General features: G+C 43.3%; 1 protein-coding gene and 1 non-coding gene across 9 annotated transcripts in view; both read right to left on the bottom strand.

The window, feature by feature from the left end:
• The window catches only part of PALM2AKAP2 (PALM2 and AKAP2 fusion), a 331,612-nt gene that overhangs the window by 241,896 nt on the left and 64,348 nt on the right, over positions 1-25,368 (bottom strand). For all 8 annotated transcript variants that reach the window (XM_030292893.1, XM_030292899.1, XM_030292897.1 and 5 more), the window contains exons 2-3: positions 20,151-20,231; positions 7,559-7,689 (exon numbers count right to left, since the gene is read on the bottom strand). In XM_030292893.1, the coding sequence (XP_030148753.1) occupies positions 7,559-7,689; positions 20,151-20,231 (212 nt within the window). The remainder of the gene's footprint in view (positions 1-7,558; positions 7,690-20,150; positions 20,232-25,368) is intronic.
• On the bottom strand, positions 2,197-2,302 carry LOC115500241. The gene has a single exon (XR_003964477.1). It is a non-coding gene; the product is annotated as a U6 spliceosomal RNA (small nuclear RNA).

Genomic DNA, 25,368 nt, shown 5'->3' with positions numbered 1-25,368 from the left:
CCCAGGGGACACACTCAGCAATGTTTGGAGACATTTTTGATTGTCAAATTGGGGGTGGGAGGATGCTACTGGCATCTCCTGGGCAGAGGCCAGGGATTCTGCTAAAGATCCTGCAATACACAGGACACCCTCCCCGACAATAATAACTCTCCAGCCCAAACATCAGTAGTTCTGCTATTAAGAAACCCTGTTCCAGAAGGATGGAGGAGAAAACAACAACAAAAGCACCACTCTTAGTTACTGACAACCAACTGTAGTTGCCACTTCACAAGAGCATATGATCTGTACACATTACAACAACCCTTCAAGATGGGCATTGCTATCCCCAGGGTACCGGTGAGGAAACTCAAGTCCAGACAGCAGCACTGTGTCTAAGATCAAACAACTTGCAAATGCAGAACTGGGGCTCAAATCCAGTCAGTCAGACTCTAAGGTCCAGGTTCCTAATCAGTGTGCTGGGAGCCTTTTATATAACAACATACTGTTTGCAGCAGAGACTCGGGCTGTATACAGTCAAGAAAGAGCACTCAAGAGCAAAGGGCTTCAGAAAGAGAAAAAGGAACCGAGCCTAAAGTGGAATCTGTACTTCCAGACAGAACCTGAGGGGGGCAGGCTTCCGAGCCACGAGGACCACTCACAATGGCACACTTGCTATTCTGCTTCCTGAGGAGACGCTGGTGGGGGCTGAGGAGGGAAGAGCCCCCCCCCCCCCACTGCATCCTGAGGTGAACTTCAGTGTGATTTCACTGAATATCACGTCTCAAAATTTTGAACTTAAACTAAACTTTTGTTCAGATGTTTCAGAAAGTGCGGTGGCATTAGAGCCAGTTGAAATACTTATTCACTTAGTTTTTTTAAAAGTAATCTCTACACCCAATGTGTGGCTTGAACTCATGGACTCAAGATCAAGAGTCACATGCTATACCTGCTGAGCCAGCCAGGCACCCCTTACTTCTTCACTTGGGTCACTTGGGGTCATTGGGGGCAACAAGTTACTTTACCTCCTAAGCCTCAGTTCCCCCAACTGTATTATGGGCATCATTACCACTACTTTGTGGCAGTGTTATGAGGATAAAAACAAGAAAATTGATGAATTCAGTGGAAACCAAAATGCTAGGGACCCAGAAGAGAGTAAGAGACCAAGGAACAATGGATGATAAAGTGACCCCACTACATCACTGTGTGGTTTACAGTATCTATGATTTTACTATGGTGAAACAAAGAGAATGGGAAGGAGACCAGGGCTGAGTGCCAGATGTGGATGTGGGGCGGGGCCACAGGCTGGGATGCACAGATGTGGAATTGCCCATGTAAGGGCTCCAGGCTCTGCTGCTGGAGAGCAGTGCATCATGGAGTCAAAAATAGACAGGATGAAGAACAGATTGAATCCCAAGCAAGTGTCCTTTGTGATTCCAATGAACATTTCTGTGGTTGCCTTTTCTAGAACATTTATTTGTGGATGGCTGTCTTCTTGTTGGTTGCCAAAATCCCACCATACAACACACACATGCTTATGCCTAATGTCTCTAGTCTTCTGCATTGAACCTCTTAAGAATGGGGAAAATTAAGCGAATTCTGGTATTCATCAGAGACCAACAGAAGCACTCCAAGGATGTTAATTCAGAAGCAGAAATGGGCCAGTTCATAGGCGTCTTGAACTTTCTTTTTAAAAGTTGCAATGCCCCATCTAGGTTAGCAACCGGGACTTCAAAAGTTTATTCAATCAATATTTGATGGGACATATTTTAGAACTGACAGCTGATAAGATGAATTAGTCATCTGTGATGAGTCACTGATTCACATATGGGGCTTTGTCTCCTGAGAAGTTAACCTCCTTCCCCAATTCTGGCCTGTCTCCTAAACCGCTTCCTTCTACAACAGCAGCATTTCTCTGCATAGGAAGTGGGATCTCTAGCCAACTTCCCAAATTAAAGACTCTCAGAATACCAGAGCTAGAAGATCCTGAAAGACCCTTCACTGAAAAGATGAGGAAACTGAGACCAGAGAGAGTGTGAGTCTTACCCAGATTCACACAGCAAGTTAACAGTAGAGCTAGCATTAATACCCTAGCTTTAAAAGAGCTCGTTCCATTTTCATTTACTAGTCCCTGAAGTCCCTCATCCTCACTGGGGTAATTCCAAGGTGGGGGGAACAAATTTCCCCGTATTTTTCACTCATCAAAGAAAGTTAAGAACACTTAACTTTCAAAGCGTCATGAATTTGCATATCATCCTCACGCAGGGGCTATGCTAATCTTCTCTATATCATTACAATTTTAGTATATGTGCTGCTAAGAGAGCACTGGAACACTACATTTCAAACATGTGAATAAAACCTGATGAAATTAGAAAGAGCATCTTCAGTGGGAAGATCACAGGGCAAGTAACAGGACTTGTTGACTGGAGCAGATGTGAAGGAGGCAAGTGTCATATGGATCTAACTGTCAGAAGTCTCCAAGAGTATCAATGTGAGGCCCATGTGTGGCTCCAGGGACCCATCACATATAGTGACAGCAAAGAAAATGGTTTACAATGAGCCCAAGCCAGAAACAATCCTTTGGCCTTTCTCAATATGGCACCCCAATAGGAAATAAAGCATACAAAAGATGTGTCATTTGAAATAAAAAATTTAAAAAAAAAGAAATCTTTGTAAAGATTTGGCTGTCAACAATTCTGACCATATTTAGCCGATTTTACCTCTGGTTTCTAGTAAGTGAAGAAAATAAGCAATAGACTGAGCTGTCCTGACACTGGCCAGGGAAAAGTTGTACAAAAGAATGGCCGTCTGTTTATCCATTGTAGTGACCAGCTCTCTTCTTCCTTTCCCACTGCCTTCATGTAATCACTGTAGTGCTTTAGTGCTCTTAATTAATTCAATTTTATTTATGGTCTGTTCTTTTTTCCATTTACAGCAACTTTTCTTTCCTTTTTTTTTTTTAATTTATTTTTGGGGCGCCTGGGTGGCGCAGTCGGTTAAGCGTCCGACTTCAGCCAGGTCACGATCTCGCGGTCCGTGAGTTCGAGCCCCGCGTCGGGCTCTGGGCTGATGGCTCAGAGCCTGGAGCCTGCTTCCGATTCTGTGTCTCCCTCTCTCTCTGCCCCTCCCCCGTTCATGCTCTGTCTCTCTCTGTCCCAAAAATAAATAAACGTTGAAAAAAAAATTTTAAATTTATTTTTGAGGGAGTGTAAGCAGGGGAGGGGCAGAGGGACGGGGATATAGGATCTGAAGTGGGCTCTGCACTGACAGCAGCAAGCCCCATGTGGGGCTTGAACTCACGAACTGTGAAATCAGGACCCGAGCTGAAGCCCGACGCTCAACCAACTGAGCCACCCAGGCGCCCCTACAGCAACCTTTCTTGAACTGTGATTTGCACAGATTATCTGGAGCACTCTTTAAAAAACAGCGCTCCTCAGCTGGGTCACTGAATCCAAATTTCCTGGAATAAGGCCTGGGAATCTGTATTTTTTTAAAAAGCTTCCCAGGTGATTCTAATACCCAGGATTTAAGAGTCTAGTTCCTTCCTCCCTCCCTTCCTTCCTTCTTTCCTCCCACAGTTTCTTCCTTCCTTCCTTCATCTCTCCCTCCCTCCTTATCCTTATGGGCTGCCCTCAAAATCTAAGCACCACATATTACAGTCTTGGAAGACAGACAACATTCTTAGCTCCAAACAACCACCAATTTACAAATAACACTTTGGTGAAAAAACATGTCTGTAAACCTGGAGCTTGCTGTATGATTACTGGCACTATAAAGAATTTTAGAGTCAAATGGAAAGATGGTGATGTTCTTCTTGAAGATATCTAAGGAAAGAGACAGGTTTAAGTGCAAATTCTCATGCTTTATTTGAAGTCTTTATCAAATTCAGAATGGCCCATACATACAGAACTAAGACATGGCCTAAATCCTACACACACTGAAGTTCTGAATTAGGTTGCCATTACCTTTTCTTTTTCCAAGCTAAATGACACAAATTTCCATTCATCTTTCCTTGTAGGCATTCTCCCTGCTCTTTGATTACTATTCTCTATTGTTCCTTCAGGTTCTTCAAACGACTCCTGGTTCAGCAGCAGGGACTGAAATACCTTCAGGGCACAACTGTACTAATATACTTTGTCATTTGAAGACAGTTTGCATATCTCTTTAGGAGAATCTAACTTACTGTTCGGGAGTGACTTAGATAAGCAGACCCAGATCTAAAGACCTAAAGAGTGATAATCTGTCTCAAACAGAGAAAGTTTCTTTTACAATCCCTCTATTTAGTGGTTCTGCTACATTTGATCTGTAGCCAATTTCCAGGATTCCTATTGTATAAAGATCAGATTCTAAATTTGATCTCGAAGCCACTCCTATTTTCTCTCATTCTCTTCTCCCTGTCCCTGTGAATTCTCAAGTTGTTTTACCTCATCTTGTTCCTCATGGATTCACCTTTCTGGACTTTCTCTAATGCCTGCAGTTTTCAATTGAACAATCACACTGCTGTTAGAGTGAACTATTAGCCCCCCCGTTTTCACCCTCCCCTATATCTGTGCCCTTTGCCACACAACTCTGAAGTTCCTCCCACTGAAGGTTGACCATCTCCTCCCCTGGGTTTTGGGGTGGCCATGACTTGCTTTGGCTAATGGCTTATGGGCAGTTCTGTTTCTGCTCTGCCCTCTTGCTCCTCTGCCATTGCCATAAAAGGAAGCAGTCATGGTTAGCTCATTAGTGCAGGGGGGACAAGCGTAGACTCGTCCAACCTATGTCTTGGAGTCACTTGGCTGAGCTCAGCCAAAACAAGCAGAGCCAGGATACCCCGTCCGCTTAGGCTGTAAGAGCTGCAGGATGCTTGTGCTTCCAATGAGCCTTCAGGGCTGTTCAAATGGCTAGGACTGTGAGAGACAACTAAGCCAGGCCTGACTAAGGAAAGTGGCTTAGGGGGCTGAGGGTCCTTTAAGGGAAGAGGCAGGACAGCTCCCTTCTTCCCTTGAGACGAGAACTTAAAGACGCTAACCATTCCAGTAGAGAAGTTGCAAGGCATATGAGGGGAAGCAGAAACTGACTTCCAGGGTAGGAAGACACTCTTTCCTCCGGGAGACCTGAGGAGGAAATGATGCCCATCGGCTGGCCTGCTCCTACAGAAAAGCAGTTCCAGGGAATGCAGCTCACTCCCCAGCAAATGCAATGCCCAGCAGAGCCATGAAAGTGGCAGAAGGAAATAACCTGCCAAATCAAGGCCTAAGCACCCCACCTCCATCCTTTTAGGCTTCTATGATTTCTTTCCTTCCGGATTGGGTATCTATCTCCTCAAGGGGCTCCAAGAGACGGCCTGCATACATTGAGTGAGCTCTTTATTCTATTGACTCAAAAGATAAAAAAAGAGATTTTCCTTATTTTTCTGAATATGATGATGCCCACCTAAACAATATACTAGCCCCTAACTCTAACACTTCACTCCGATGGTCAATTCAGCCAAAACTCAGTCTCGATTTGAGACTCTCCCTCCACATGGTGGCTCATCCCACAGGTAAGAGTTACCACTTATGAGGCCAAAACAGTGATCTAATACGTATGCAAGCCAAAGAGAAACTGCCAATTTGGTGGGAGGACCACATTTTCTAATGCCGTTTAAGAAAAATAGAAAAGGTCATATAACTAATTTTGTCCTATTTTCCAAATCCTTTTCACCTTCCATCTGTAACACCTACAAGATGAAGTGACCCTGTCAGACTCTGAGAAAAGATACACGGCTTCTGAAAAAAATGATTTTAAACAAAATTTTCTGCCCATCGGAGTGTATACTGTCTCCCTTCATATCCGAGGTAGTGAACAGACTGTGTCCAAGCCACTTGGCTCCTAGGATTTTGCCAAGTTAGGCTGGAGAGTAATCTCCCAGGCTTTCTCTGCCCAATATGTGGGGTACCCAGTCCCAAATCTTCATTCACCGAATAGCTGTGGAGTGTCTGCTTTGCACCAGACCCATCTGTTGTGGTGACGTAAAACCAGTAAGAAAGGGGCAGGAAAATGATGGAACTTATAACCAGAGCGACGGCGAAGAGACGCTCCTGCATTGTATCCACTGTCCCTCTGGCTGACAGCACTGTAGACTCTCCACTTTGAGACTTCCTCCACCATTTCTCCGAGTGGCCTTTTCCTCTTCAACCTATTATATTGTCAATAGTTTCAATAATCCTTGGCTTCCTCATGTTGTGTAAGACACAGCCAGCTGAGCCACTTCTGAGGAGAGAAACCCCCGAGGCTTGGGATTCTGAGTGACTCCATCCTGGCCCTCCCCTGTCCACCTTCCGGGCTTCCAACAGGAAGACCTTTCGTACATTCTGGAGGTACTTGTCCTCACAAACTTGATGCCATATTTCCAGGACTAAAATTTTCTTCTTCTAACGACATATATCGATCTAACTAAAATGGCTGGTAATAGTTTAGCCTTTACTCTGTGTATTCTAAAAAAACTGTGTATAGACACATATTCACCCACCCACATATGTGTGTCTATGTATATGCACACACGCACATCACATACAGCTTTTTCTTAGCTAGTCTCCCCACAAGCAAAATTTAGTTAAGCTGCTCTCAGACCTCTTTGAGGGACATTAGGGTCCAAGCAAAGTACGGACCTAGGCCTTCAGGGCTTACGGCCGGTCTGTTTTCCCCGGCGACATTACTGGAGTCCCCAGGTACTCTCACAGACCTCGTTCACTCCTCAGTATAAAGGCCGGTAGCCAGGTAGCTCTTACCCTTTGTGTTCTAAGAGAGCTTGCACCTCAGGAGAAACAGATGAAGCTCTTGAAGTTGATATTTGAGGCAGGGTTTGGTGGGATGGGATGGAGGGGGAGATTCGGTTCCAAGGCATCTCTGATCACCACCTTCCACCCCCATCTCATATCTCTGGCTAGGTGTCCTGGGACCTGGTGGGACTACAGTTTTCAAGTGCAAACCTATGTTCTTGGTCCAACCACTGGCCACAGGAGGGTCACTTATCTCCCAGACGGAAATGTTCAGAACCTGGTTGACAACCATAAAGGAACCCAACTCACCCTCTGAGCAGAGCAAGCAGGCAACACAAAGTGAATTTTTAGAGCACAGGGGTGCCCTCATTCAGCTCTTCTATACTCTGTCCTTTCCATTCCAAACCCCCCTGCTATAGTTTCCCCACTTCAGATTGATCAAGTGTAGCAAATTTGAAAACAGACCCGCTCCAGCAGCAATAACAGCTAACAGCCTGATTCATAGGAGGAAAAGGACAAAAGCTGATGGAAGAACTCAAAAGGGGAGCAGTTATTGAAGGGGCAGCCTGCTTCCAACCCCTCCCTGGTCCAGGAAAACAACACTGTACCGAATGACAGCCCAATGCAATAATTAGTACCCAGAGTAATAACACAGGGTTATCTGGAAAAGTTTAAAGGATACAAATGTATTCTGTTTAGGAATAGAATTCCGAAGCTCTGGGAAAGGGGGCGGGCACTGAGAAAGGCCCCCTAGAGGAGGGTAGTGGTTACTGCACTGTAACACCACAGTGTAGGGAGTGGGGGTGGAGAGGTGCCCTGGGCTGGGAACCACCTACCTCTGAATGTTATCTTCCAGTTGTTTGACTCTGAATTCATCCTCTTCAGACTGCCGCCTCCTGGCTTCCTCCTCTTCGGCAGTTCCAGCGGGGATACCCTGCAGCAGCCATTTTTCCCGAAGCACTTTGGACTGTGGGAGTGAGGGAAGAGAACAAACTAGATGATACCTTTCAGTCCACAACCTTCTCAGTGTGGGCGGTGCCTCGGTTTTAGCTCCGCCCCTCATCTGTGTTCACCTGAATTGCTGCCTTTGCCTCCTCACTAATTTGGCTCCCTACTTCCCTCCCCTGGGGCCCAACTCCTAGAGAGCCACCAGAGGGATTTATTTCTACATTTTCTACTATAAAAAGTTTTTGAAAACATGTTTTTCTAACAGAGGAAACTGAATAATGAATGCCACTGTACCTCATCTAGCTTTACAATGAGACAGTTTGCGGTATTTTCCCATATTTATCACCAAAGCATTTTAAAGGAAATAACAAACATCATGACATTGCACCCATAAGTATTTCAGTATTAATCTCTAAAACATAAGGACATTTTTCTGTGCAACTACAATTCCATTATATAATTTCTTAAGATCACCCAATATCAAGTCCATCTTAGGGTGTTTTTTCAAAAAGGTTAATCTATGTTATGGCTCTTCTTAGAAGCTCTTTAATGGGGGCTCTTGGGTGGCTCTGTCGGTTGAGCGTCTAACTCTTGATTTCCGCTCAGGGCATGATCCCACTTTGCACTGACAGCTGGGAGCCTGTTTGGGATTCTCTCTCTCCCTCTCTTTCTCTCTATCCCTCTCCCCTCCCCCTCCCCCAAATGAATAAACACTTAAAAAAGAAATAAGCTTTTTAATGATTCCCAACCATACTCAGCAGTGGTCTCCAAATGGTATTAAAATAATGCACCCCACTTGTACCAGTGTACTAATATATTGTGGAGTGAAAGAAAAAGGCTTTGAGTCTCGGGTCAACAGTTCGGGAGGGAGCGATTACTGCTTTGAGAAGAGAAATGAAACAGCTCAAAAGAAAGGCATGCGGAAACTCCCTGAAACGAAGAGCAAGGCAAGGAAGGCGTGGGAGAAGATTTTTGATTTGGGTTTCTATTACATGGTCCCGAGAAGGCAGATGGTGGCTATTGGATGTGTGCAGAGGCTGAACCCCGGGCATCATGGCCAAGCATCCCCTGGGCAGGTCAGCAGTCCTGGGAATGGAGGCCTGAAAGGGTGCACCCCCAAGTCTGCCAGAAGCAGGGCATGTGACCAGTTTTTCCCGGGTCCTATAAGGGCTTTGAGCCACTCAACATAGATTATGCATAGAATAAGCACTGGGTTCCCTGGCTTCAGGCATCACTTCCATCAGAATCTGGTTTGACCTTGTCAGGCAGGCTGAGCAAGGTAAAACAAAGGGAACCCTTTTGATGGCTAAGAGCCAGGCTATGCAGAGCTTGGAGCCAATTAAATAGGATTTACGGAAATGAAAGAGTGGAATACTTCTAATATTGTGGACACAGAATTCATACTTCAGTTTGCTTTCTACAGCTCTTAGCAAAAGACAGACAATTCCGGAGGCTCTAATTTTTCTTCAGATTAAGCAATAAAATCACTTATTATAAAGCTATAAAATGAGTTACTAAAAATTGCCAACATTTAGTAATAGTAAGTTAGAATTCATTAACGGTTCTGGTTCACCATTCTATTGAGAAATCCAGCAGCCACACAGGGCTGTGAAGACCCTGCTGGATGTATAGGAGCAAGTTTCAATGTTTAGAATTCCAACACTTCGGAAGGGACTTTTTTTTAGCAACACATCAGTACGGTGTCCAAGCAGCCATGGTGTTCACTGAATGATTCTTGCTTTTTATTTATAAATCTTTGTTGGTGCAGGCCTGTTTGATTACTCTTACATGCATAAAGAAGCATATTTATAGCACTTGACCTATTGCTTTCCATTCATTAAAGGCATGGGTCTGTTCATATGCAAGTGATTCATGATTATATGCTAAAGTGATTGTAGACAGGAACCACCCTCATCCCAACAGACTTAAACAGCTAAACATCATTGGTAACCTGGTGCCTGCAAATTTATTTACAACTACCACCAAGGACAGTGTTAAAAAAGTACTTTAAAAATTTATAGAGCATTGTTTAATGATATAAAATCATGTGTAAAAGTTCACAGTACCAGGGTGCTGGGTGGCTCAGTCGATTAAGCGTCAGACTCTTGACTTCAGCTCAGGTCATGATCTCACAGTTTATGAGATGGAGCCCTGTGTTGGGCTCTGCTCTCACTGCATGGAGCCTCCTTTTAAGATTCTCCCTCTCCCTCTCTCTCTCCCCCTCTCTTCCCCCACCCAACTCGTGCACTCACTAGCTCGCTCTCTCTCTCAAAATAAATAAACATTAAAAAACTCACAGTATCATTTGTTGACATTGGTTGCTTTTTCTTCTGGGCTGAATTATGGTCCCCTTTCCCCACCAATTCCTATGTTGAAGTCCTAACCCCTACGACCTCATAACATAACCGTGTTTGGAAATAGGGTCTTTAAGGTTAAATGAGGTTATTGGGATGGGTTCTAATCCCATATGACTGGCGTCTTTATAAAAAGAGGACATGCACAGAAAGAAGACCATGTAAAGACACCTGAGGAAGACAGCCATCTACAAGCCAAGCAGAGAGCATGTGAAGAAGCAAGCCCTACTGACACGTTGATCTTGGTTGGATTTGCAGCTTCCAGAATTGTGAGAAAATAATTTCTGTGGCTTAAGCCACCCAGTCTGTGGTGTTTGTCACAGCAGCCCTAGCAACTACTACATTCTCTGAAGCTTTATCACAGAGATGCTTCTTCCACTGGAAAGTGGGGATGAGTGGGTTAAACTGGTTTCTCTTCCTAAGTGGGTTATAGGGAAAAAAAAAACTCAAAAGCATTGTTCTCTACTCAAAATTCCCCAGATATCATGCTCACTTATGGTGAGAGGCTGGGCTGAACAGTGGTTAACAGCCTGAATTCTGGAGCCAGTCTGCCACTTACTAGCTGTGTGACCTTAGATAGTCTCCTTACCCTCATCGAACCTCAGTTTCCTCACCTGTAAGGTGAATGTGATGACAGAGCCCATCTCAGGCTTGTCATGGGGATTAAATGCATTCATATGCTAAAAGTGCTGAACCCACATGTAGTACTAGAGAAATGTTTATTATTGCTGTTCATCCTGTTCTCCTGGCCTCTTCTCCCCTCGTCTGAGAAAGAGCAGGTAAAATGCTACCTGAGGAACCTTCCTCCACTACCGCTGGTAGGATCCATGGCTCTCTTCTCTGCCTCCTCTAGCAGAGAGCATACTCTTGTGCACTTTCATACTGTTCTCAAATTCTTTCTTTTTATATCTTTCCTCCTATGGACTCCCAGCTCCTCAAAGGCTGGGACAATTCTTCATTCTCTTCTGCATCTCATTGCTGCCCCTAGCCTAGCTCCAGGGAATGAATGAGTAAAGGGGTGAGGTGGAAAAATCTTGATTTTTCTATCACGCTAATTCCTTGGGAGGGGGCTATCACACTTTCACTGGGCTCCCTCAGCTGAAATGTTTGACACTCACCTAGTTCAACTTATAGAGGGTAAAATCCCTATTAGGATTTTGGGAGACAGATCTACTGGCAACTTTGGTCTTAGAGTGCGGACCCTTCTGGAAAGGCAACCATGGACAGACCCAGCTTTCTCTACCCTAGCATGGATGTTACACAGCTAGGGCTTCTTGGAACATGACACTGGCTGCTCCTGGGAATGTTCTCTCTGCTCTTCTGCACACTGTGCCTCCTGCCACCAAGAAAGTGTCTAACTTCTCATTTCTGGCTGATTTAGCCTTAGCCATCTGTCAGCACCTCTGGAAAGAGCAGCCTGGTGACCATGAACACCGAAAGCACATACGCCCTCGGATCTGTCTCTTCTTTGGATAAGCCAGTGAGGTCACCAAAACATCCCCAACAGCTGGAGCCAAGAAGAGAGACACTAACAACAGGACAGTGGGTCTCGGAGAAGTCTGTTTCACAAAAGTGTTTTGATGTTACAGAAACAAACAAACAAACAAACAAAAAAGCAGAGTTGATTTTTTTCACTTGGACCCAAAGTGGTAATGCTGGGAAACCACCAATTCAAATACATTTACCACCAAAGATTCCCTTAACCTACACCAGATCCCCTCCTGTTGTCTCTGAGGGTCGGCTGTGTTATAGCCTTGGGACATAATGTACTTGTCCATTCTGATCACACATGCCCATTGGAAGCACTGGTTTCCCTGTAGTGTTCTGGCCTTTACTGGCTGCCTGAGTGTTTCAGAATTAAGTGACTGTCTAAAATAAAATACTAAAAATAAAAACTTTTCTTTCTTATGTTCAAAGAGCATATACCAAAAACAGATACCATAGTTTACAGGTGGTAAGAACTGTCAAAACTTCACATTTGTCAAGTGGATGCAACGATGAGAAGTCAAGACAAGAAAAGGGCAGGCAGAGAGCTGGCAGTGGGCAAACAGAGTCTCGACAGGGGCTCCTTGGAGGGAAGGATGGAGGAGACGCTGAGGTTCATCTGGCTCTTCCTCCACACCTGTGTCCAGCTTCAGAAAACAAAAGGAGAACAGAGCCTCGCATGCTGCAGTATGCGTAGGGCTCACCAGGAGAGCTTGCACAGAACCCCACTCCCGGCGATGTTGATTCTCAAAGTTCAAGATAGGGTCTGGGGATTTGAATTTTAACAGGCTCCCACGTGATGCTGTCATTGACGCTGCTGGTCCAAGGACCTTGGTTTGAGTCACCCTTCACGAGAACCTGTGACTATCCAGATGTCTGGAGAATGCGTAAGCTTCGCCACTGGGTAGCCAAACACTGATCCGAAGAGGAGCTCTTCATCCTCCCACAGGCTGTCTCTCCTCCTGCATCCCCATCTCAGGAGCAGTGGTGTCCTCATCCATTCCCTACATGCCAGGCACTATGCCGGCTCCTGAAGACACTGCCTGGAAGACAGGCAGGTCCCCAACATTGCTGAGCCTTTGTCCCAATAAACAAGGGTACAAGACCATTTCAGACTGTGATACCAGCACTGCAGGAAGTAGGTAGGACAATGTGAGAAACAGGGACCGATGGAAGACACTTTAGGTGGGAGAAGTCTCTGTGAGTACTTGAACATTTGAGCTGAGATCTGAGATCCAAGGAAGGGCATTTCAGGTAGAGAGACTGACAAATATAACAGCCCAGATATGGGACAGAGTTTAGCATGTTTGTGGACCAGAAAGATCACCCAAGTGGCTGGACCATAGTGAGTAGGGGGTGGGGAAGGGAAGGTAGAACAAGTTGAAGATGGAAAGGAAGGAAGGGGCCAGATTAGGTAGAGAACTGCAGATTTGCTAAGGAATTTGGCATTTGTCCTAAGTACTGCAGGAAGAAAACAGATTCAGAGGGGCAGGATTACAAAGTATAAGTGATTGGATTCTATTATATCATCAGGTAATAGAGCATGTTAGCTTCAAACAGAGGATGAGCAGAAGCTATGGAAGGCATGAGGTGTATCTCAGAGGTAGAGTCAACATGACTTGCCGACAGATTGGACATGGGGGTTGAGGGAAAGGGTGGGATTAAAGGTGACATAGATATTTGGTTTGAGCAAAAGGGTGGATGGTGGTATCATCATCCGGAGATTTGGAGAGATTAGAGGAAGAACAAGTGCGAGAGGAGCAGAAAACAAAAACTTCCATTTAGGGCATATGATGCTTGAGAAGCTTAAAATGGAAGCAACACCCATCTAAGTGGGCATGTCAGGAAAACAGCTGAATACAAGAGCCTGGAGTTCAGGGGCCATCAGGACTGGAGACATCAATTTGGGAGTCATTGGTTCATATGTGATATTTGAAGCAATGGTACTGAGTGACAATGATGATGATAATCCTTATAGAACTCTTGCTGTTTTAAATACTTCACCTATAGATTCATTAAACTCTCACAAAAACCCCATGAGGTAGGTGCTAACATTAAGTAACTAACTCCTGGGCACACATTTAGTAAGACACGGCTCTGAGACTTGAAGCCAAATGGTGCACTCTGTCTAAGATGCCCAAGGACTCTCTTTTTCTCACATAGGATTTACAAAACCTTCAGGCACCACTGACCTCCCCCTTACTCAGACGATCCCTCTCCAGGGTCTCTGACAGTGGGCTCCTCTCCCACTCACCCCTGACTTCCCACAATTAGGTGCTGTATCCTCTATTCATCCACAGTGGCTAATGCACAAGGCTATAGTTGAGGATGATAAATACTTGTTGAGTGAATGAATTATTAAAAAACCATGCACAAGCACTGTATTTTAGCAAATATAAAATCTTAGACTATTAAGGCTAAAGAAGACCTTATTGATCAGTTAATCAAACCTTTTCCCCCAGCTTTACTGAGGTACAATTGACAAATGAAGTTGGAAATATTTAAAGGATACAACATGATTAATCAAACTTTTTAAATCTACAGATAAGATACCTGAGATGACACAATTTTTCAAAGTGATACAGGAAAGCACTGAGGAATGTCTGGGTGATCACTGGGTGGTGGTGGTGGGGGGCCAGATGGGCAGTGGGAGATGAATTGAGACTAATCAGTCTCCAATTTTTTTCCTAACTGTAAATTTTTAAGTGTTTGTGTGTTTATTTTTAATTATTAAAAAAAAAATTTTTTTTTTATTTTTGAGAGAGAGAGCACGAGCAGGGGAGGAACATAGAGAGGGAGACCCAGAATTGGAAGCAGGCTCCAGGCTCTGAGCTGTCAGCACAGAGCCCGACATGGGGCTCGAACCCACGGACCACAAGATCATTATCTGAGCTGAAGTCAGTGACTTAAGGGACTAAGCCACCCAGGCGCCCCATTTTTTTAAATGTTTATTTATTTATTTTTAATTTTTTTAATGTTTATTTATTTTTGAGAGAGAGAAAGAGAAAGAGAGATTGAGACAAAGCACGAACAGAGGAAGGGCAGAGAGAGAGGGAGATATAGAATCTGAAGCATGCTCCAGGCAATGAGCTGTCAGCACGGAGCCCAACACAGGGCTCGACCCACAAACCGTGAGATCATGACCTGAGCTGAAGTCAGACACTTAACCGACTGAGCCACCCAGGTGGCCCTCTAACTGTAATTTTTATAAAGTCATATCTACCCATATTTTTACTTTATAATTCTGGCGTATAATTAGATAAGGCTTCCTCATTCTAGGGCTTTGAAAATATTTACCTGTGATTTCTTTTTACACTTTTATGAGTTCACTTTTTATTCCAAATCTCACATTCACCTGTCATCTGGGTCACACTGACACTGGCTGTGTTGGCAGATGCTGTTGGGAATCTGGTGAAATCCCACCTAATAGAAAATGGCTTAAACACAACGTGGGGTGACAGCTGTGTTGTGGTTTTGATCATCTGTGTCCCCTCTCTGTTCTCCTTCTCCTTCCCTGGGACACTTCCCTTCTTCCCCATTGACTCCTGGGAAGATCTTGGCTTGGTATTGAGCTTCTGTTACATGATTCAGTCCACACAGAAGCCAACCCAAGACTTCCTAGAGGAAACCCAGTTCTAACTTGTACTCAATCTGTTCGTAGGGCCAGTGGAGATGGGGACATGCTGGGAAAAAGGATGCGATGTAGAGTTCCTTTACACTGTGTGCCCTGCCTGCCTAGTCAAGATTTTAAAATTTAAACTGGCCTGTCATACACACTAATAACCAAGAAAAGTCTAAAATTAGTGCTAAAGGTTCACAATAGCGAGAGACACTATAACATCTTTGCAGCAAGGCTCCTGGTACCTTCAGGCTATGCAGCAAATGACCTTGGTGGGTTTACAATAAATATCTCGCAGGGTCACAATTTAGTCTTTGATTTTTTTTCATTCAATCTTCTTGAAAGAAAAGGCTGTAGTTTTTAAAATATAATGACAATTTTCATAGCTTGGATTAGAAAAAAAAAACCTCTAGTCAGGGTTCCCTGCTCATAAATAAATAATTCAAAGGCAGCTTATATATTGAAGATATGATATTAGCAATTTGATTCTGACAGTGCTGACTCTGTCATACAAACCTTTATAAATGTGACAGTTCCAAAGGGATTCATGTGGCAATACATACTGTGTGCCTACTCTTGCTGGGGCCTTGGACTGACCAATAAAATAGACAAATCTCTGGTAATTCGACCAAGAGACAAAGGGAATATTAAATTTAGTCTGTCTGGTATAATATAATAGTTGATTTATTTTTTAAACTCACATTATCGCAAGTCACACAATAAAAACAATAAGAATAAATAATTGTTTCCATGGAATAAAAAGCCAAGACAATTCTTCAAAGGAAGAATAATGATGGCTCTTGCCTTATGACATATTATTAATACATATTATACATTAAAAAGCTAGGGGGGTTAAATGAGGATGGTATTGGCACAGGGGTGGCAGATTCATGGAATTAAAAGAATCCGCAAAGGGTAGACTTGAACATAAGAGAGAAATATGTCTATGATAAAGAAGACATTTAAGTCAGTGAGAACAAGGATGAATTAATCAATAAATCATGTTGAGGCTCACCATCAGTAAAAAGTAAAGTTATTCCTATCTTATTTCCTATGGAAAAAAAAATTCTAGATGGGTGAAAACTATTGGAAGGATAAGAAACATCACAGGTAAGTGTTTGAGATGGAGATGTTCTTTGCAAGGACAATATAAAAGTCAGATATGACAAAGCAAAAGAATTGAAGATGTGATTTCATAAAAATGACAAAGTTTTTATGAGAATTTAAAACAGCCCATCTACCAAAATCAAAAAAGAGGTCAAGGTTAATGTATTTTGGACCTGAATGTTAATACCATTTTATTTTACTCACAAGCTCATGAGGCCTGTTATCAAGGGTCACATACCTTACTCTACCAAAATATATCAGAGAAAAAGCATAGAAGGATATACCTCTGTGTGAGTTACATCTGGTTGACAAGTACATAGTTGTTATGTTTTTTCTTTATATTTTCCTGTGCTTTAAAATTTTGCCTTTGCAATGATCGTCCATTCCTTTTCTCTTATAATCAGCAAAAATAATTCAGCTACTAAAATTGCTTACTGGTACCATATGTGAGCACTTCTTGGAAATTCTTACATCACAAATATTAGATACCAAATACAGCTAAGATCCTCTAAAAAGAAATCTGAGTTTCCTTTGGTGAGGACTTCAAAGGATCTGGAGGTTTTTAATCACTCGGGTGTAGTGGATATTTCAACATTCCACACTTTGGTCTTTCATTGCATTGTAGAATTTATTTATTGTCCATATATAAAGTAACAATATGCCATTTTGTGGCATTACTCACTGCATAGCCCTAAATATTGCAATTACCAAGAATATTAGCCGAATAAGCATCAAAACTATTGTCTTGCATTCTATTTATTTGCCTTGACAAGAGACCGATAAATCTATCTAAATAATTCATACCTCATTGCATGAGAATAAGTATCCATAGACTATTTGATAATGAGAATTATGTCTTCATAAATATGAAATCTGATTCTAATGCTTTTCCATTTAACTTGGTACCAAGCACATATATTATTTTCCTTAGGGAGGATCTTAGATTTTATACATTAGTGAAATAATTAATTATTGACACGTTTCTTAATATTTTGTACTTCAAGGAACAACTAATAACCAATAATGTCTCCATATGCTCTCAATTTTCTGGAGTCCATGAAAATATATTTGTAATAAAGAGACGATAATTGGCATCTCTCTAGACAAATTATTCAAAATGGAACATTTCACTTGAAGGAAACAGTGTCCTAGAGAAGGCTTGGTTTTGGAGAAAGTCATACCCTAGGGTTCAACTGGGGTTCCCTCACTTATAGTCTCTATGTTCTTGGGCAAATTACTTGACCTCGCAAGTTTGTTTCCTCCCCTGTAAGACAGGGAAAGTAACACTTTGTGGCCATTATTGAGGGGATGTATGTAAAGTACCAGTACTAGTCTGAAGTACTAGGGACTCAGAAAAATCATGACTATTACCAAGGATAGACAAAGGTATGACAAGGCTGTCGTGCCGCCAGGAGAAAGCTGGCTGAGTCTCTACCAAGAGGCTCACAGAGGAACTATAACCCCAATGAACCTACTACCAACAAGGGGTGAGGCTGCCAAGCTCAAAACTGAATGATCACAGGGAAGATGACTCACACTATCAGGTTCCGTCAACAGCTAAATGATTTAAAGTAGAACATATTCCTTTCTGGTGCCTGCAGTGATCATATCTCTCAGTCAGGCACCACCAAAATAACTCAGTTATTTTGGGATGATGGGCTCAGAGCAAAGAGAGGCAGAGTCATGAGGGAGGTTTCACCTGAGCCAAGGTGAGGCTTGATGATTCTTCTGGCCTTACTGCAGACCCCGCCTCACCAGAGCAGAGATACTTGGTACCTGCCAGAGCTGGAGTCTTTCTTAAACCACCTTTGGGACCCATGAGTCTTTTTTTTTTTTTTCCATTGTTCAAGGCTAGTTATCCACCCCCACTGTTTACATGGCCTTTCCCCAGGGAGAAAATGACAATGCATTGGTCTCCACTTACTAAATTGCCATCACTTTCAGTCATTTCTCCCCAGGTTACAGGAAGATCACCTAGGTAAAAGTGCTGGGTGTTCCCTTAGATAGCCAATTTCATCAACTATGTGAGAACTTTACCAACATGACTGTAAAGAAATATCTGATCCCCTTGTTTCCAAGTCTCTGAAGGAATCTCACTGATTCTACATGCAATACTAAGTCCTTTTTACTGTTATTTCTGTTGTTGGATAGATGGAAGGATGGAAGGATGAAAAGATGGATGGATGGATGGATGGATGGATGGATGGATGGATGGATGGATACTGTGCGGAAATCAGCAATGAATGAGTCCTTGACATCTTATAAGAAGTATCTGATAAGAAGTGGGATAAAAAAAAACCCAAAACACCTGATTTGATATATTTATTGCCTGACTTTTGATTCAAGGAATGCAAAAGCAAAGAACCACACTGAGCTTAAAGAGGAGAGGGGCTGTCTGGTCAAAGACATAAAAAATCTACCTTTAACCAAGAATTCACTGAGCTTCTGGTACATTTTGGTCTCTTGTAAAGAGTGAGTCGACTGCACTGTGAGCCAGAGTCCCAGCTCTGTCCAGACTGACCTTGAAAAATCCACTCGGTTCTATTAAGTGCTTTTAAGTCCCCCTCTCTGTAAGAAGAAAATACTAACTTCAGCCCTCAATGCTTCCTCAGGGATGGTGTAAGGAAAGAGGAACAGCATGTGGGATATACTGTAAGCTTCTACAAAGAAAGGTCCATAAACAGATTTACACAATGAGTAAAGAGAAGTGGGCAATATTCTCAGCATCATGCTGCTTTTCTTCCTTTTAAACACATCTCTCTGGTTAAAGTTGATATTAAACTGATAAATATGCTAAGCAGATTTAGGTCATGCTGCTATTTGAAATCAGCTTGCTGATAATTCTCATCTCGAGGATTCATTTAGCACAACCCCCTAATCTAGAGACGAATGGAAAATACAACCACAAGGACCCATCGTGTTTAAAAGAATCAAAATTAGCTATACCTGGCATCACCCTGAAGAGTCAGCCCCAACCTTCCCAACCAGCCCCCTGAGTAATGCATATCTGCACATGAATGTCACGGCAACTCGAGTGAGCAGGAGAAGGCTTCCCTAAAAAAAGCCCAGAGCAGGAGAAGGCATGCAGAAACTTCCAGCTGGCCCCTGGAATGTGTTCACAGTATTCTGCAAGCCTGCAGAAAGCAGCATTCCACAGCCTGTGGAGTTCTTGTGTCAGTGACAGAGCTTTCTCGTACGCTGTACTCAATTATGATGCTTAAGTGCATTACGTTTTAAAGAAAAATAAATAAATAACCCCCGCCTCTCTCTTCTCTGGTGCAATGGAGACCCAACCAAGTCAAATCATTGCAATGCCATCTTTTGACCCATTGCCCATTCTAAGAGAACACTCCCAAAATTGTTAAAGTAGAAATAAAATGAATGAATCATCCAAAACACACAGTGTTGCTCTTTTATCAGATCGCAGTGCTTTCCTCTCCCTTCTCTCCGTATCAAGAAAGAAAATATTAATATGTTTAATGTGTCCAAGAACATGATGTTCAACGTATCCTTGGGAACCTCTGAACACACACACACACACACACACACACACACACACACACACAGGACCTAATGCACTGAGACGCAGCCCCGGAACGCTGCCTCACCCACCATGTGGAAATTCTCATCCAATTTCTATATATAACCAGCGCATTTCACATGCACACACCAGCCCCCAAAGCTGTCCACATGCACACTATAATCTCATCAGGCTCACAGACACTGGAATGCTGTAACAATGCCCTGGGTTTGAGAAATTCACAAGAAAAGCCAAGAGATGGTTTCCTGACTGAATGAAAAAAAGCTCGTGCAGTCAGCGGCAAAGCCTTCACGCCAGGGCAGCCTCTGCCCGGCTCTCTGGAGTGTGATCTGCATGTCTAATAATGGAACAGGTTCGTGGGATCAGCCTCTTACCTTGGAATGCTGCAGCAGAAGTATCTGCTCGTCAAGCTCTTGTCGCTTGCCTTCTATTTCAGTCTGCCTCTTTCTTTTTTCCTTGAAAATAAAAGAGAGAGAGAGGCTGTAAGAGTAGGTGGGTGTTGGCTCCAGGAATTTTAAGGCCGGAAGCAGCAGCAGCAGCAGCAGCAGCAGCACACATCTGTATAGACACTTCCAGAGATGCTGGGCACACGCACGGTGTCACCTGCCCCTCCGGCTCCAGCAGCTTTCTCCTAACATGTCTGCTGTGGGCTCGGCGAGTGGGAGAGTCTCCTCAGTCAGCCAGGCTGCAGCAATTTAATCCAGAAGAAAAGGCGGTTTCTACACACTCACACATACACACACACTCACAGAGTCATGTTCTATGCAGTGTTAATTTGGAGACAAAGAATAAAAATGTCTCAACCGAAAAGACAGAGGATGTTATAAACTGCAAATATGATAGCATGTAACAGTGGGGAACTGTAGGGTTAGCTTCCTTCTATGGAAATCATATACACAAATAATCCAACATAATTTCCAATTTCCTAGGACAAATCATCCCATTGGACATCACAAACAATGCAAATTGATGGGCGGTCTTTGCTTAAACTAGTCTTGGGGGGAGCATTGCACGTGGGTGGGGCTCACTGAGGTTACAGTAAATATGAAATCTGAAGTTGGTCTGCCTGGATCGGACTCCCAGCTCTGCCATCTGCTACCTGTGTGACCTCTGGCAAGTTCTTTTACTTCCCTGGGTCCGAGCCTTCTCTCACATACAGAGGAGATCATAATTTGTCCTAAACCTTATGCTTGCGGCAGGGATGAAATGAGACGATACATGTAAAGGACTTGGAACAATAGCCTGGCACATAGTAAATGCTCAATGAATGTTATTTATTATTATAATTGTTGCCACATGTATACTTGTAGGTAATGCCTAGAGGCTGGTTTTAAAGGGATGTAATTCTCCTGTATTCGGAGCATAACCTTCCCACTGGAATGCACACGTAATACTTTTCTTCTCCCTACTTCTCAAATGCAGACAATAAACATCATATAAATGTGACTAATTTAAGAATAAAAAGGCCTGCCTTTAATGATAGCTTACTTGTTCCACATTTTGTTTCCAAAGTGCACACTGGGAAGGTTTGCTGAGACATTTACTGCACTGGCTTATTTCCCTTTACTCTCATATGCAGGGGGAAACGTGCTAGACAGACATAGTGGCATTCTACAATACGACAGCCAATTCCTGGAGAGGACAATAATGTGGAAGGCTGGCTGCTGGGCTCTGTGTTAACGGAAGCCTTTATTTTCCGTAGTTGCTATGTTTCTGGGGATGTGCCTGCACCACAGCTATTCAAGTCAACACAGCAATAATTAGTGTTATAACCAAATTCTTCTGTGCAATGCACAGACTCTTAAGAAACGTTAGTTTATCATCTCAAGCCACTGGGAGACATGATATCCAAGTCAGGGACATAACCCTCCTGCCAAAGTGAGGCCTGAGGATATTTTAGGAACTCACCATTTACCAAGAACTCTGATCAGTGCTGTGTTATTGATGCTGCTTCATTCCAGAGTGTGTGTAAGTATGTATAATATGTGACCGTAGATGGGGAAAGTGAGGCCTAATGAGAAGAGCACACTTATCCAGTATCTCAGAGGTACCACGTGATAAAACAAGGACTTTCCGAACCAGTCACTATCTCTATATCCTAGGATTCCTCTGGGGCAGGTTTACTGCGCTTTATCATTCATTCCCACTGGCGATCAAGATACATAGTTGCCCAAATTTAAGTCCAGCACCAAGAGATAGTGCATAATGGACACAAGACGCTGATGACACAATACTTCCATAAATGGGAACTGAGTGCTATGTATTCATTAGAGACTGGACATTTGCGCCCTCCCCCAAAATTCATATGTTGGAACCTAATCTTCAAAGTAATGGTGTTAGGAGGTAGGGACCTTTCGGAGGCAACTAGGTCATGAGAGTGGAGCCCTCACGAATGGGATTAGTGCCCTTACATGAAAAACCCGAGAGCTCTTTTGCCCCTTGTACCATGTGAGGACACAGCGAAACGATAATGGTCTATGAACCAGGAAGCAGGCCCCCACCAGACACTGAATTTTCCAGTGCCTTGATCTTGGACTTCCCAGCCGCCAGAGCTATGAGAAACAAATTCCTAATGTGTATAAGGCACCCAGTCTATGGTATGTTGTTATAGAAACTTGACTGGACTAAGTCAGGGTTCTAATTACACATCTGGTCATTTGCAAACCTAGGCTTTCCCACCTCTGTGCATTTGTTCACATAGAAAATCCTCACTCCAGAGTTTCCCACCATTGGATTAGTGAACTATGCCTTGAATAGAGAAAATATCACCAGAGGGTACAGGCAGTGAACCTCTACATGTTCAAGCAGTAGACTCATCGGTGGTCCCTGTGAACAGATATGATCATGAAAGATGCAGGTTTTCAGTTAGTTCATTTAGAATAGAGGGGAGGGGCGCGGAATTAGGTAGATACAAATGGGCAGCACATTCCAGGCAAAGAGAATTGTGTGAATAAAGGTAGAAATATACTGCATATTCCAGGGACAATGAAGAGGGAAATCTAATTGAAGTGTAGAGCTTGTTCTTTGGAATAGAGAGATTAATGATTCAAAAGATTGGCTAGGACTAGACCATTGAGGGCCTTGAATGTCAGGCCAAGAAGTTTGGATTTCATTCCACAGACAATATAATATTGTAGGGTTCTAAGCAAGAAAGTGACATGGTGAAAGGCATTTTAGGAACACTAATCTGGCACCAGTGTATAGGATGGATTAACAGGGGTCGGGATACTTTTTCTATAAAGGTCCAGACAGCAAATATTTTAGGTTTTGTGGAACATACAATCTCTGTTGCAACTACTCAAAGCTGCCATTGCAGTGCAAAAATGACATAAGCCAATATATAAATAAATGACCGTGGCTGTGTTCTAATAAACCTTCATTTACAAACAGAGGTGGGAGGCCAGACTGAATCTGCAGTCATAGTTTGCTAACCTCTGGATGAAAAAAAATCACCAAATGTCTTAGGAGGATGGTACATTCACCCTGCAGTGGGGTGTATGGGTGGGGATGGGTAAACTTAAGCCCACCCTAGCTTAAAGCTGCTCCAATCTGAATGAAAAGGACAAATACAGGAACCAAAACTGATGAGACTCAGAACTAATAGGATCTTGGGGGGCAGGCAAGGCAGTGTCTTAGCTTTCAGCCATGCGGACCAAAGCAAGCTGGTGTGGGAACTGGCAACAGTGGGAAAGCAACACTTTCCCATTTGTGCCATATTCATATATTCCTTGAGGAAACCCTTTACTGGGTTGAAGCTCAAAAGCAAACAGTTGTTAATATATGCAACCAGGCACCAGCATCAGCATGTTCATATCTGCGTTCTGTCTGCTGAAGACTCGGGCTTGGCCTCCTCACAAGGACACTTTGTACATCCATGGCTGTAACAGGATTCTTTGATTAGTCGAATCCCCCTCCACGGTGATGGGGTTAGGTCCTAAAGTCACTCTTAACCCAACAAAAGAGGTAAGATGTGCAGCCAGCCTCTGTATAGAATTAGTTATGAGCCAAAGTCTGGCAAGTTTGGGTAGGGCACCATTGGGTCCTAGGCACTCGCTGCCTGCTTGGACTGCTGAGGTCCGAGCTGTGCTCCTTGCCTGCTAGCCTGCTGCTTTCTAGACTTCTTCCTTTATCAAAGCAAAACCACTAACTCTTGGGCCCTCTTCTCACTCCAGACATTTAGACTACATGATTCCCTTTAGTCTCATCAACTATACAACCTGTGCGTTGATAACTTACCCATTTCAGCCTAGATCTCTCTTCAGAGCTCCAAATTCCCATATCCAACTGCGAATTGTTCATATCCAGTCCCTCAAACTTCGCGCTTACCGGCATCATCTCGACCATCCCTCCTCCCCTAGGCTCACATCTGTTCTTTCTGTATTCTCCATCTCAGCAAATGACGTCACTCAAGGCAGAAACTGCAGCTATCCTAGACACTTCACTTTCTTGAGAGACCCAGTCCTGTTGATTCTGCTTACCATTTTCCGTATCTTTTTGCTTCCCTACTACAACCTTTATTACTACCTTATTACTTCCTTTATCTCCCCACCTGCACATGTAGAATATTCTACATTAGTATATTTAGCACTCTATAGCACTTAACTGTTACACCCAATTTCCATCTGGATTGCTGCAGGGGTGTCCTCACTAGCCTCCTTGACTCTGAGTCGTGGCTCTGAGCAAGTCCCCCTCTGCATTGCTTCCAGAGTGATACTCTAAAACCGAAGTCTATCTCCATCCCTTGCTTAAAAATCCCAGAATGCCTCCCATTGCCTGCAGTGAAAATAGTAAGTTTTCCCTCACTGCTTCATTTGGCTATCTGTATCTATATCTATACCTATATCTATATCTATCTATCTATCTATATACATATTTCTCTTTGACAGTACAGCTTAAATATCAATGAAGATAGAGTGACCATCTGCCTAGTCTTTCCTTTGGAGAAGCCACCCACCCTCACTGTAAACGGAGCTGGTGGGTATGGCTAATCATACTACCTTATCTGATTGCAACAGTGAGTGGTCCAAGGGCTGCTAAATGACCCAAGTAAGACCAATAAGAAATACTTTTAGGGAGAGACACATGAATACTGGGAGAGAAAAGCTCTTTTTCCACTAAGGTCAAGCTGGATGATATACATCTGAGTGGCAATTTTCCCAAGCCACATGGAAGAAATGCATCCATGCTGGAGAAAGGTCAAACATGCAGAGAGAAGCAGAGTTGAAAGACAGAGAAAGAAGGATCCTAATGACACTCTTTGGGTCCCAGGTCTAGTTTGCACAAAGCGAGAACCACCTCTGGGCTTGCTAAATTATGTGCACTAATTTTCTCCATTTTGCTTAAGCTAGTTTGAGTTGTGCTTCTGTCACTCGCGACTCAGAGAGTAGTGACAAATACAGAAGCCTTTTCTGCTCCCTCCAAGTAGAATTCATCACTCCCTCCTTCTCTGCTCCCTTTATTTGCCGTGGGTCCTTGAGTGCTTCAGCACTTAAACATTTAACCTTCTACACATCTTTCCTCTTTACCAAACTCTGTGCTCTTTGAGGACAGAAATCTTGGCTGAGGCATCTCCAAAGCCTAGAGCACCACATG

Source organism: Lynx canadensis, chromosome D4, assembly GCF_007474595.2.
Source record: "Lynx canadensis isolate LIC74 chromosome D4, mLynCan4.pri.v2, whole genome shotgun sequence".
Classification (NCBI taxonomy): Eukaryota; Metazoa; Chordata; class Mammalia; order Carnivora; family Felidae; genus Lynx; species Lynx canadensis.
Note: the sequence above shows the minus strand (reverse complement) of the source record. Positions and strands in the feature narration are given on the sequence as shown.